Source organism: Mastigoproctus giganteus, chromosome 14, assembly GCF_048544385.1.
Source record: "Mastigoproctus giganteus isolate SK-2022 chromosome 14, ASM4854438v1, whole genome shotgun sequence".
Lineage (NCBI taxonomy): Eukaryota > Metazoa > Arthropoda > Arachnida > Uropygi > Thelyphonidae > Mastigoproctus > Mastigoproctus giganteus.
This window is the reverse complement of record NC_143588.1, coordinates 67,123,270-67,138,100: the sequence shown is the minus strand read 5'-3', so window position 1 is coordinate 67,138,100 and position 14,831 is coordinate 67,123,270. Positions and strand designations below refer to the sequence as shown.

The 14,831-nt window shown below is 38.6% G+C and overlaps 1 protein-coding gene across 8 annotated transcripts in view; it reads right to left on the bottom strand.

Annotated features, from left to right (window-relative positions):
• LOC150075190 (protein NCBP2AS2 homolog) overlaps window positions 1-14,831 on the bottom strand; it is an 87,393-nt gene that overhangs the window by 48,604 nt on the left and 23,958 nt on the right. For 7 of the 8 annotated variants that reach the window (XM_090388746.1, XM_090388749.1, XM_090388744.1 and 4 more), the window contains one exon: window positions 11,037-11,088. In XM_090388746.1, the coding sequence (XP_090244872.1) occupies window positions 11,037-11,059 (23 nt within the window). In that variant the 5' untranslated portion in view covers window positions 11,060-11,088. Of the gene's footprint in view, window positions 1-11,036; window positions 11,091-14,831 lie in introns of all 8 variants that reach the window. The other variant, XM_090388745.1, reaches the window with a different exon arrangement.

Genomic DNA, 14,831 nt, shown 5'->3' with positions numbered 1-14,831 from the left:
ACCCAGGTGTAAAGCAACGTAAGTGGGGGTCGAGGTGTGGTGCCCACACCACATGGAGGAATGATGCCCCTCTGTGTTACCAAGGTGTCACTAGGTGGAAGATGACTCTCATCAACCGGTGCAATACCACCACTTTGCTTATTGGAGGCTTAAAGTGGTGGAACCCATGTTTAGTCTCCAGAGCTAAGTTCCAGTCCACCTTCCCATCTCTTCCATCATGCAGTATGAATGATGACGTTTGAGAGATTATGATGAACATCATGGCGAGATCCAATCTTCCTTACATTTCGAGGGTACAGCTCTAAAATAGTGTTCACAGGCCGGCTGCTAGTTAGTACACCGAACCTATTGGTAACTCTTTAGTAGGCTTCCGGATCAGCTAGTGTATAATCTTGCTACCTCTACTCTGCCAGATAGTGACTGGAGGGAGTGTGAGTAATGTGTATGCAGGGGGCATTGTCGAGGCCACGTTATGCAAGGATCTGGGTATATTCTTACCATTTGTACACCATATCCAAAAATTTCATTACTTCATACAGCATGTCCCCCCCCTACTTTTTCTTACTATTGAATACACCACGAATTGTCAAACTAATAGAGTAAGCTTATCTGCGAAAAGATCTAAACCTCCCAAACACTTGCTAGTTCATTTCACAAATATACGTGGTCTCAATTCTAATCTCAACAATGTCCATTTCCACTTTCAGTCTGCCAAACCCCATGTACTTTTTCTGACAAAATCTCAGTTATCGGTTGATTCAACTGCTGCTCATCTCAGTTGCCCAAATTATTCACTGCATGATTCCTTTTGCCTCAAAGGTGGTACTTGTGCATATGTCCGTTCCGATATTCCCTGTCAGAGACTTGGTAATTTGGAATATCCTCTTTTCGATCTTCTCTGGCTTAAAATCTCTCTACCTCATTGTATCAAATTCATCTGTTGTCTCTACCGTTCTCCCAACTCTGCTAATCACTTGGAGCTCTTTGACTTCCTCTCTTTGCAACTTGACTTTCTCAAGTCCAACTTTCCTAAGAGTGAGGTAATTTTTCTTCATGATTTTAATGTTCACAACTCCAGCTGGCTTCCATTTTCTAGCCACACCGTCGAAATGCTGAGGCTTTTGCAGTTACTAATGACCTTGCACAGGTTGTTCATTTACCTACAAGAATACCAGACAATCCTAACCATACAGCCAAAACGCTTCATCTTTTTCTCACAAACAACCCTTCTAAGTACACGGTCGAAGTGAATGGTCCTTTAGGCACCTCAGATCACAACTTGGTGAATGTCTCTTCTCCAATGGAGCCTTTATCTCATGACTATTCCCAACCTCGTGTTATTTGGCATTACAAGAATACAAAATGGGATGACCTGCGAGATTTCTTTTCTTCTTTTTCTTGGTCGGATTACTGTTTCAAAACTTCTGATGTCAATGTTTGCTCAGATTGTGTCAGTGAAATTATTCTTGTAGGAATGGAATCCTTTATTCCACACTCCACTTTAAAATCTCGTCCTTTATCTAAACCTTGGTTTTCCAATAAATGTGTTAAGGCTGTTCAAGAGAAGAATGTTGCATATCGTATCTGGGTTGTTTCTAATTCTTCAGTTTCATTTTCTGCCTACACCAAAGCTTACAATAATTATAAAGCAGTCATTAATCAGTCCAAACAAGGTTTTGAACAGGCTAAATGTAGAAAACTTGCTTCTTGCCATAATGGTATCCAAGCATTCTGGTCTCTTGCCAAAACTATTGGCTGCAACTTTTACCCATCTCTGCTCCCACTCTGTCAAAACCAGATGGTTCTGTTGTCACTTCAGCCAAGGATAGAGCTGACCTGCTAGCATCCCATTTTTCTTCCAACTCATGTATTAATGATCTTGGTAAAACACCTCCCACCATTCCCAACATGCTCCATTCAATGCCTCTTGTGGTCTTCCGTCAAAAGGATTTTGACAAATCTTGATGCTAATATAGGTCCAGGTGCTGATCGTATTTCTCCACTTGTTCTCAAAACCTGTGCTCCTGAACTTACTCCTGTTCTTTGCTGCCTTTTTTCACTTTCTTATTCCAAAGGTGTTTTTCCTTCTACTTGGAAATTTGCTCATATCCAGCCAGTTCCTAAAAATGGTGACAAATCCCTCCCATCCAATTATCGTTCCATTGCAATTACTTCTACTCTTTCTAAAGTAATGGAGAAACCAATTAACCGCCAACTCTTAAACTATCTAGAAACCTTGCGTCTGATCAACGATCGCCAGTATGGATCCTGTCAATGTTGGTCCACTAGTGATATTCTGGCTTATGTTACCCTTTTATGGGTAAATTCAATGGAAAAGTTCGGTGAAACACAAGCAGTTGCTCTTGACATCTCAAAGGCTTTTGATCGTGTTTGCCATAAAGGTCTTCTAAACAACCTTCCATCTTATGGTTTGCCAACTGTTTTTTGTAATTGGTTATCCAGTTTTCTCTCTGATTGCTCACTGAGGGTGACGGTAGATGGCTCTCTCTCTTTTAACTTCTCCACTAATGCTGGTGTCCCCCCCCAAGGTTCAGTTCTTTCCCCCAATCTTTTCCTCTTGTATATTAATGACCTTCTTCTAGTGACTGGAAATCCTATCTATAGTTTTGCCGATGATAGCACATTGCATTCCACTTTCTATTTTGAGAAACCTCACCCTGCCCAATCAGTTCCAACTTCTCGAATATCCGCTACCAATTCCTTAAATGCCGATCTCTGGGTAATTCTCCAGTGGGGCAAAGACAACTTAGTTGATTTAAATCCTTCTAAAACTCAGTCTTGTCTTATATCTCGCGAAAAGGATTCCTCTGCTCCTATGCTTATCTTTGGTGACACTCCGATTTCTAGGCAAAATGATATATCTCTTTTGGGGATTACCCTGACTTTTAATCTCTCTCGGCACAAGCACATTACAAATATTGCTTCCTCTGTATCTAAAAAACTTGGTTTTCTCTTTCGCTCTCGGCATTACTTTTCTTCCAAACAGCTGTTCAATCTGTACAAATCGCAAATCCCCCCTACCATGGAATATTGTTCCCACATCTGGGGCAGTGCCCCCAAAACCTCTCTCATGCTTCTAGATTCCATTCAGAAGAGGGCAGTTAGGTTAATTAATGACTCCTCTCTAACAGAGTCTCTCCACTCGCTGGCTCTTCGATGTACTGTTTCTGCTGCATGCCTTTTCTACAGATGTTCTTCTGAATTGGTTTCTATAATTCCCACCCTCTCTTTCAAGACAGTCCGAACATGTGCCACCACCAGCCAACATCCATTTACTATCCAACTTCAAACTCACAAAACCAACTTTTCATCTTCCTCGTTTATTCATTCAACTGCCGTTTTCTGGAACAACCTTCCTTCATACGTATTTCCTGAAAATTACAGTCTACAGAAGTTCAAGTCTAATGTCAACAAATATCTTCTCCTCTTGTCTTCTCAACCTCCATCCCAAACACGGTACTAAGTACTATAGGTTCTAATACCTCTCGGTGTTTGGGGTTTTCATTAAAAAAAATGCCAGGAAAGGAGCCAGCAGTGTGTGTGCTTCAACTGCCTGTGTTCATGCTGTTCTCTCCCACAAGCTGCAAAGAAGAAAATGGGGACTTTCAAGTGTCATTTTGTTAATTTAATCTAAATGTTACGTTACACCAGTATTTATTTAATGTAATTTTATTTAATGCAATTTTTATGTCATCTTAATATTTTTATGTGATCTAATGTCATTATGGAAGTCATTGTGTCGTCTTATTAATGTCCTTCATCACTTGATGTTATTTCATTTAATTTGTTTTATGTCCTATATCACTTAATGGCAATTTATTTATTTCTGCAGTTTATCTGCTTGTTATCATCTCTATAAGTGTTAACCCCTGGCCTTTTGGCCTTGAAGGGACATTGCAATACGATCTAATCATGTAACTGTCAAATGAAGATGCTGCAAAAAAAAAATTCTCTTTCTCTCTCTCTCTGTCTCTATAATCAGGGCTTGGAATGGAAGCTGCAATGCTATCTAAGTTCCTCATATTCACTGGTAATGTCAAGTATATTCATTAACTTCATTCTGTTCCATTATCCAGATAAGCATTCCATTTCATAAAATTTGTATTTCAATCCCTGGCTACAACAGTTAGTATTAGTAGTGGTAAAAGTATGATAGAATGCTTATAAAGCATTAGCCCGAAAAAAAACCTTCCCACATCACCTGTCTATCCCCTCCAATAACCTGTCTAGTTCTTCCTTGAATTTATTCAAACCACCCACTTCAACAACAACAGATGGAAGTTTGTTCCAACAATCAGCCACCAGCTAGCTGAAGGCAAACTTTTGCACATCTATCCTGCAACCATCCTTCTTCCATTTGAATTTATGTCCACTCATGTGTGCAGTCTGAGCAAGAGGAAGAATGCCATCAACATTCAGCTTGTTCAATCCATTCAAAGCCTTAAATATCTCAATCTGATCATCTCGCAGGTGCCTAGTCTCAAGAATGCAATTTGCAGACCTGAATCCTTTCTTGGTAAGATTATCCTTTTGTTCTCTTCAACAATCTCGTTGTCCTTCTCTGCACCTGTTCCAACAGATCCACATCCTTCCTAAAATGAGATCTCCAGCCCTATATACAGTACTCAAGATGTGGCCTAACCACAAGGCAGGCAGATATTGACTGCCTTGTATAATGGGATTATCATCTCCTTATCCCCAATATCAAAATTCCTGTATATCACTGACAAAACCCCATGAGCTGTTCTGGCAGTGTCTCTGCAATGCTCAGAGGACTTCATATCTGACTGCAGTACTATTATCCTTGTGTCTTTTTCATTTTTCACTACCCTGAATGTAGCACCACACAGTTGGTATGTTAATCTGGGATTACTGCTATCCATATGCAGTACCTTGCATTTTTTAATGTTAAAACTTCAATTGCCATTTCTTAATCCCTCTATCTATCTAATTTTTCTAGATATTGTTGCAGTAGCTTGACTTGATTACTGTCATTAACCACACCACCAACTTATGTATCATCTGCAAACTTAGACATTAAGCCTGATATAATATCTTCATCAATGTGAAAGTATCTGCAATTTTGATCACACACAATCTGTACTTCTTGACAGGAGAGACTGCTTCTACAGGAATGGGGTACACTTAAATAGAAAGGGTGCAAGAATATTTGATGATGCCATCAAGGCAGTGTTAGGTGGTTGGAAAACTGCTAGCTCGGGGGGGGGGGGGAAGAGATACACAGACCAAAAGGTTAACAGTGGCCACAGGCAGAGGCAAAAGTGATTCTTGCACTGCTTCTATTGGAATGAGCAGCAACATGGAAAGCAAGGCAATGGAGATTTCAGGAATCATAGAGGAACAAATAATGCATGGGCTGTTTTAGGGTAACTAAGGGTAGAAACAGGTGCATGTTTCTACCCTTAGATGAGCTTGAAGTACTAGCCAAGACATCAAGGGGCAGATATTGTTGGAATATCAGAGACGTGGTGTCACACAGATATCAGCAGTGCAGAATTGAATTTGAGGAGTACGATGTGTACAGAAAGGATAGACAGGACAGGAAGGGAGGAGGGGTTATGCTGTTAGTCAAGAAACACAAAATCTAAGGAAGTGCATCCATTTGACACTGGTGGACAATGCAATGTTGAGTCAGTGTGGTGTGACATAAGCACTGGGAAAGGGAAAATGAGAGTAGGTGTGTGTTATAGGCCTAATGAATCTGATGAGAATAATGAGCAATTGTGCAGAGAAATAGAGTGGACCAGTAAATCAGAATGTCTTATAATGGGGGATTTTAACTTTCCAGATATTGACTTGTGGTTGGTCACTCACACACTAGCAAGACTTTTGTGGATTTATTGGATGACTCTTTTTTACAGCAACATGTTTGAGAGGCAACCAGAGGGAGTAATGCCCTTGATCTGATTATCAGCAGTGATTATTCATGCATGAAGAATTTGCAAATAAAGGAACCGCTGGGTGACAGTGATCACAATGTACTGATATGGGAATTAAGAGATGCCTCCGTAGCCAAGTGGGAAGGAGCAGCAGTGCATAGCACACGCTTCTTGATTAGACTGGGATTCGAGCCCGTCACTACCAAATATGGAGGATGCGGAAAGGTCAGGAAATGCCCACCGCATATCCCCAGAGCAATATGACCTTAGTTGCTAATGCTCCTAAAAACCAAATAACTAACTAAATGGGAATTAAGTCCTTGAAGGTTTCAAGGACTTAATCTTAGAGGCTACTAGGCTTTTCATTCCAACTAAGAAATACTGTTCAAGGTTCAGACCTAAATGGATGTCAGATGAATTGATGAGGCACATAGCAGAAAAGAAAAATGTATGGGATGCATATAAATTATCAGGTGACACAGAAGCCTATGGCAGATATAATCTTATCTGTAATCAAGTCACAAAGGAGGTTAGACAGGCAAAGGCAGATTACTGTTAAAGTTCAACATAAGAAAGGCACCTGTGGTGGACGGGATCTATCCAGTTATATTAAAGGAGGCAGCAAAGGAAGTAAGCAAACCCTTAGCCATAATTATGAGAGCTTCCTTGGACTCAGAGGAGGTCCCCATACACTGGAGGTGTGCAAATGTATCACCAATTCACAAAGGGGGTTAAATCGTGACACAAGTAACTATAGACTTGCTAGTTTAATTTGTGTTACGGGGAAAATAATGGAGTCACTGGTTAAAGAAGCATTGCAGAATCATCTAGACAAGACTGCAGTAATATTTAAGACACAGCATGGGTTTGTTAAAGGGAGGTCTTGTCTGACCAATTTAATTGGATACTATGATGTGGTCACAAAGGAACTGAATGCCAAAAATAATTTTGATATCATATACATGGATTTCAGGAAAGCTTTTGATACTGTTGCACATGGAAAATTGCTGTATAAATTAGAGAGGTATGACATTAAGGGTAAGCTGCTTCAATGGATAAAGGGATGGTTGAGTGGGAGATGACAGAGAGTGGTAATCAATGGACACTGCTCGCCATGGACAAATGTTATTAGTGGAGTTCCCCAGGGTTTGGTGCTGGGCCCATTGTTTTGTGTATTCATCAATGATATTGATGGAAGGTATATCAGAATTAATGTCCAAGTTTGCAGATGATACAAAGGTTGGCAGGATTCTTAAAGACAGTACGCTACTCCAACGGGATCTAGACAAGTTGGGAAAATGGGCTGAGAAGTGAGAGCTTCCTTGGACTCAGAGGAGGTCCCTATAGACTGGAGGTGTGCAAATGTATCACCAATTCACAAAGGGGGTTAAATCGTGACACAAGTAACTATAGACCTGTTAATAACTAACTAACTGAAGTTTGACATTGACAAATGCAAAGTACTACATATGGGTAGCAATAACCCTAGAGAAATGTACCAACTGTGTGGTACTACACTCGGGGAAGTGGAAAGTGAAAAAGACCTGGGGGGTAATTGCACAGTCAAATATGAAGTTCGCTGAGGAGTGCAGATGGACCGCCAGGACAGGTCGTGGAGTCTTGTCAATGATATATAGGAATTTTGCTAGCAGGGACAGGGAGGTGATTATCCCGTTGTGCAAGGCAGTGGTCAGGCCACACCTAGAGTACTGTGTACAGGTCTGGAGGCCTTATTTTAGGAAGGATGCAGAGTTGCTAGAACGAGTACAAAGAAGGGCAACAAGATTGGTGAGGGGAACAAAGGGGTGTTCTTACCAAGAAAGGCTTAAGTTCTGCAAATTGCAGCGCCTGGTGAGTAGACACCTGAGAGGTGATCTTATTGAGGTGTATAAGGCCTTGAATGGTTTGAGCAAGCTCAATGCTGATGGGATTCTTCCTCTAACCCAGATTAATCACCTGAGGGGACATATATTCGAATTGAGGAAAGACAGTTGTAGAATAGATGTGTACTAAATTTGCCTTTAGCCAGCGGGTGGTTGATTGCTGGAACAAACTTCCATCTGTTGTTGTGGAAGTTGATAGCCTTAATAAATTTAAGGCTGAGCTGGACAGGCATTTGGAATGAATGGAGAGGTGAAATGGGAGGGTTTTTTGGCTGATGCTGCATAAGCTTGCTCTCTTGCATCATATGCCTCTACTAATGCTAAATACCGAAAACAACAATGGAAACCTGGAACTAACCCAGGGGGCTCCACTAATAGTATTAGTCCACAAAGAGTAGTGCCAATTAATAACCACTCTGTTTTCTCCCAGTCAACTATCCTTTTATCCACAGCAGTAACTTTCCCTTAATACTACACTGCTCTAATTTATACAGCAGTCTTTTATGTGCAATAGTATCAAAATCTTTCCTGAAGTCCAAGTATACGTTGTTAAAATTATTTTTTGCATCCAGTTTTCCTTTGTTACTGTAGCATAGAATGAAATCAGATTGGTCAGACAAGGTCGCCCCTTAACAAATCCATGCTGTGACTACTGTATAATTGCATTCTTTTCTAAATGGTCATGCATTACTTCTTTAACCAGTGACTCCATTATTTTCCCTGGAACAGAAATTAAGCTAACAGGTCTGTAATTACTCATGTCACCTTTTGTCACACATGTCCAGTCCATAGGGATCTCCCCTGAATCCAAAGATGCTCTCATAATTATGGCTGAGGATGTCTTTTGCTGCCTCCCATAATATAATTGAATAGACCCCATCCATCCCAGGTGCCTTTTTTATGTTCAGCTTCAACAATTTCTCTTCCATTTTCCACTCAGTTATCACAAAATCATTTTGCTCCCTGTTAGATATTGATAAACTTCCGGCATCCCCTTTTCTACAGAATTCTCATGTGTGAATGTAGATGCAAAATACCCATTCAGTTTGTCAGCACCCTGAGCAGGATCATCAGCAATTAAACCATTAACATCAAGTGAACCAATTTGATTGAACCACTTCTTTCTACTGTTAATATAAATAACGAAGTCTTTGCTGCTTTTCTTTTCATTTTTTGCCAGAGACTTCTTGTAATCTGCCTTGGCTTGCCTAACCACCTTTGTGACTTGATTGCAGACTAGTTTCTGTATCACTGAAAATTTACATATAACCCATGTATATTTCTTCTCTGTCACAAGGTCATCTTACACAGGTTTAGGCCTAAACCTAAAACATCCTTTCTTGGTTGGTATGAAAAGCATCATGGCTTCTACAATTATTTCCCTGAATGTTTCCCATTTAGAATTTGCTGCAACGTCATAAGTTGGTCCCATTGCACAGAATTTAAAACTTTCTGAGACCACTATTGTCACCTTTATGAAAGCAAAAGCCTTTCCCTTGACAATAAGTAAATCCCACATCAGTATACTGTGATCACTGTCACCTAGTAGTTCCTTTATCTGCAAATTCTTAATGCATGAATAATCATTGCTGATAATCAGATCATGAGTATTACTCCCTCTGATTGCCCTGCATCATCTAATAAATTCACAAAAGTTTTGCTAGTGTATCACTGACAAAAACTACAGGGTCCAGTTAATATCTGGAAAGTTAAAATACCCCATTATAAGGCATTCTGATTTACTCATGGCAGATTTAATCATGTGCACAGCTCAGTATATGTTGTTATCCATAAGCAGAAGCATAACCAACTATGAACAGTTGTATGCCCATACTGATAAATTCAGAGAGTCTACATATGAAAAACAAAACATATATCGGTTGAAAAACAACACAAACTTGACCGAAATCCAGAAGGAAAAGAATCCTCTCCATAAAAAACAATTTTTAGAAATCCTCTAAGAAAACTGGAAAAGGTGATAATTATGGTGGTAATTATTACCACCATAAAGGTGGTAATTATTACACTCCACTGTATATACAGTGGAGTGTCGATAATCTGAACTAATTGAGACCGGGGATAGTTTGGACTTCCAATCTGTTTAGATTTTCGAACATATCAAAAATACTGTTCTGGACTCTAAAAAAAAGTTTAGTAAGTTTAGAAATAAAAACTCTGGCTTTAAAATCTGAGTGACCGCTTAGTTTTTTGTTAAAATCCAGCACCTTTTCACACAACAAAGATCAAGATATGGGTTCTCCTAAACTTTGTCTCTATGTGAACCACAAATAAACGGCATCTTCGAGGGATAGATCATTAGCTGTTCTCATAGTTTTTCCACTTTTTTTTTTTTACACTATCTGAATCAAGTTTCAATGCAAACTTAAATTTTTTTTCCTTGTTGTTTTTAATGTCTGTTATGGTTGACTTTCCAACCTTGTAAAATTTTGCCAACGAAGACCCACTTTCTCCCTTTGAAAATCTGTTTAAAATCTCAGTCTTCCATTCAATTGGTAAAAATTTCTGTTTCCTTTTAAAAGACAAAGAAAATTACAGTATGGTAAAATAAAATTCTGTAATAGCTGTTCAGAATCTTTTTACTCCGTATCTCACTTGAGTGTATTGTTAGTTGCAATTTCTGCGTCCCATGTTTTGTTATTGATTGACACATCTTTTTTTACCGGTTTTAGATTTTACCCCCCCCCCCAAATGTCAGTGAACAGAAATATCAGATTACAAAGTGTGTTGAATAACAGATTACAAAGTGTTATGTTTAGTTAGTACTGTATATATATTAATTAAGCTATGTACATAAGCATAAATTTTTATTTTGTTAACCTGTGGATATATTCTTCTGATTTTTATGTATTATTTAATTTTGTAATCGGTAAGAGAAAGAAAAAAAAAAAAAAAAAAGGTGTAAATTTGTGCTTTATATCTTCATTTTTATAGCCTGTGGATAATATTCTTCTGATTTTCACTTATTAGAATTACCATTTAATATAATCAAAATTCAATTTGCAAATATGATCAAATTAACCAGTGCTTACTGTAATTGTTTTATGGCACCAGCATAAAAAAAAAAATAAATGCTGGCTCATTCGGATTGCCGATGTTTTGAATTACTGATGTTCAGATTTTCGACGCTCTACTGTATAGCTAAACTGAAAGCTCAAGTGCAAATTTATTAACATGATTATTTATTGATATAATTATATTTTTCATTACTTACCTAATTAAGAAGCGTAGAACCATAATCAACTATTTGTCTTTTCTCTGTACACCTACATAAATTATAACACAATTTAATAATTGAATATTTTTATACTGCTATACATGGGTGATATACAAATAAAATTTCAGTGGGTACCAGCTGTTAATACAGTACACACCTGTTATAACACTCTTGCTTATAGTACTCTGATTCTTCTAATGATCTTTTCTTCTGAACCTATATTTAAACCTATGGCACGCCTATAAAATTCCTATTTAAAATTCTTTCCCACTTATGTCAATTTGTTTTATAGTCCCAAGAAGAACTAAATTCGAACATAACCCTCCTTCCTATTGATTTTGAGAAAGGGAAGATAGAGACAGTAGCAAGTAGTATATCAAGTGTGCAGGTATTCAGTGTGAATTTAAAACATTGCTTCAGAAATACTGCTAAAAAAAAAACAGAATTGAAAAATCTGTATTACAAGGTGTGGTTATTAAATAACAAGATTGTTGCAATAAAATAAATATAATGAAATATTTCATACCTTACAAGTTATCACCTTCAAAATAATTGAATAATAATTCCTTTAATATTGAGGAAAACAAGAAGCATGGTTTTCATTTCTCATTTTCATATTCTTGCTTTTTTTTGGTCTTGAGATTGTTTTGTCTCTTCCATTGTATTGACTCTTTTAGTTTCTGGGTCATTCTGAAACAGCCCACTTTCATTACAAGTGATTACAGTACTCGGAAAGTCTGGATTTTCTTCACTTTTTTTTTCAAAACATCATCCCAAACTTAAGTCTTCTCATTCTTCAAGCTACCTACAAAATTTGTGGCACCATCTTGGCACACACTTTTCTCATGTCTAATTTTCTGCCTAAATAATCAACATCCTCACACCTTTAGAAAGCAGGCCTTGTGCATCGGGTTGCATTATATCATCAAAGTTTCTTGCAACGACCAACTAACTGGTTAAAATAAATTTATTAAAATAAAAATGATATATACATAAGATAAAACAGAAATAAAATAAGATAAGTGTTAAAATACAACAAGATAAGAAAGTTAAAATATATATAATAAAAGCGTTAAAATACATAGATAGTAGCTTTCAAAGCGGAGTGCCTCTTCATCAGCTAGTGTGTGAATGGCGTACTTCAGTATATATTAATGGTTACAATAGCACAAGTCAGCTGGGCATGATCATGTATCACGAGTCTGGTGTCGGTAAAGCAGAATTATATACACATGATGATCGCCAGTGCTAATCGCACTGCAATACAGTACATTCTATAATAGGGTGTAAGTGTACTCCCCCCCATCCGATTCATAGTACTATTATTGGTAGTTATGTGTAATGCTTCAAGCCATGAGTGCTAGTGGTAATCACGTGAACAGTCAACGATTTCAACACCCCGTTGGGGATCAAGATTGTGCTGCTCAATCCAATAATGTTCAGCGACTGCGGAGCATCCAAAATTAGGGATTCGCAGAGCCACCTCGTGCTCAGAAACCCGATCTTTTAATCTTCTACCAGACTCACCTACATAGCTGTGCCCTGTATTTGGCGGAACAGAGTCATTGAACATGATCACGCCCATTAAACACAGATTGAGAGCAGTACAAATATCATCTGCAGAGAGCAAGGTTCTATCTCCTAATGTGGTATCCCTGCTCAAAAGACATCTCGCGCAAGCAATAGCCTGTTGTACAGGAACAGAAAAACCACATCAAAGGAGACCATAACGTTGCTCTCAGAAATAATAAAATCTTTAATAATACGCAGAAAATGCATACTACTAGAAACAGCGTAAACAGTTTTCCTGCCCCCTGTTTCTGTGTTTAACAGGGGATGTGATCATGTTCAATGACACTCTGTTCTGCCAAATACAGGGCACAGCTATGGGTGCCCCTTTAGTACTATCGCGGCCAATATTGCCATGGAGGAACTTGAGAGTCAGATTTTCTTGAACTTACCTATTCCTATCACTCTCTGGTGTCGTTATGTTGACGATATTTTTGCAATTGTACCCCCGGGGATCAGAATCTGGGCTGCTGCAATATCTCAATTCCCTGTTGCCTGTCATTCAGTTTACGATTGAACTAGTGGTTGATAATACCCTTCCCTTTTTGGATGTGTTAGTCCAGCGCGTGGATTTGCGTTTAGTAACTTCCGTTTTTAGGAAGCCAAAAATTGAATTCAATTTGCAACAACTAGTAAAATGTGCGCAGGCCAATTTACCAATTATGGCTCTGCGCACGCCCCTGGTCATTTACGTAGAACTGCTCGCACCTTATTCTCCCGCACTTGGACGCACTCCAGTTCGACTGGTGACAGGCAGTTAGAGATTTCTAAAATTAGGGCAGAGCTTTCAAATTGCGGCTATCCACCTCATGTTCTAGATAGATGTGAGCTTCAGGCTCACGAATTTGTTACGAAATCTAACCCGCCTCGTGTCAACCAATTTATCTCTACCACCTACATCCCCTATTATCCAGGCGTATCGGAACGTCTTGTTAGGATTTTGCGTCACCATCATATACGATGTGTGCAATTTCCGGGGAGGAAATTACAATCTATTATTTCTAAGGTGAAAACACCAGTTCCTCCTTTCCTACGGAGTAGTTCCGTATACCGTATTACGTGTCCGGATTGTGGGGGGTGTTATGTAGGTGAGTCTGGTAGAAGATTAAAAGATCAGGTTTCTGAACATGAGGTGGCTCTGCGAACCACTAATTCTGAACGCTCCGCGGTTGCCAAACATTATTGGTTGAGCAGCACAATCTTGATCCCAAATGGGATATTGAAATCGTCGGCTGTTCATGTGATTACCACCAGCGCTCATGGCTTGAAGCATTACACATAACCACCAATAATAGTACTATGAATCGGACGAGGGGAGTACACTTACACCCTATTATAGAATGTACTATATTGCAGTGCGATTAGCACTGGCGATCATCATGTGTATATAATTCTGCTTTACCGACACCAGACTCGTGATACATGATCATGCCCAGCTGACTTGTGCTATTGTAACCATTAATATATACTGAAGTACACCATTCACACACTAGCTCATGAAGAGGCGCTCCGCTTCGAAAGCTACTATCTATGTATTTTAACGCTTTTATTATATATATATTTTAACTCTCTTATCTTGTTATATTTTAACGCTTTTATCTTATTTTATTTCTGTTTTATCTTATGCATATATCATTTTTATTTTAATAAATTTATTTTAACCAGTTAGTCGGTTGTTGCAAGAAACTTTGATGATCCTTACACTGTCCACATTTTCATCAGTTTTCATGGATAGCAGAGAGCCTGGTCATTCATCATCTTCTACATTCTCTCTTCCTTCTAAAAATCTTTTATTCTATTCAAACACACAGCTCTTGACATATCTTTCCCATAAACTTGATGTATCAGCTCATAAATTTCGGTTGGCATTTTCTTTAGTTTTGTTACAAATTTGAGGTTGATTCATTGTTTGATTCTTTTGTCTGTCATATTTCCAGCAACCTGCAAAAACACAAGGTAATGAAAACTTGTCTCACTGCAAAGAGAATGAGAGTGTTGGAAACATAACTTGGCAAACAACTAGTAAAAAGTCAATGTCGACTGCTGTGCCTTTGTTTCACAGGTGGGGCTTGGTGTGTAGTGGCTGCAAGTGCAGTCTCATTATTTAATGGCCACATCTTGTATCTACCAAAAGATTAGTATTAGTAGTGGAAAAAGGATGCAGGAAAGCAAGCTTATTTAGCATCAGCCAAAAATAAACACTACCCAACTCATCTGTCCATC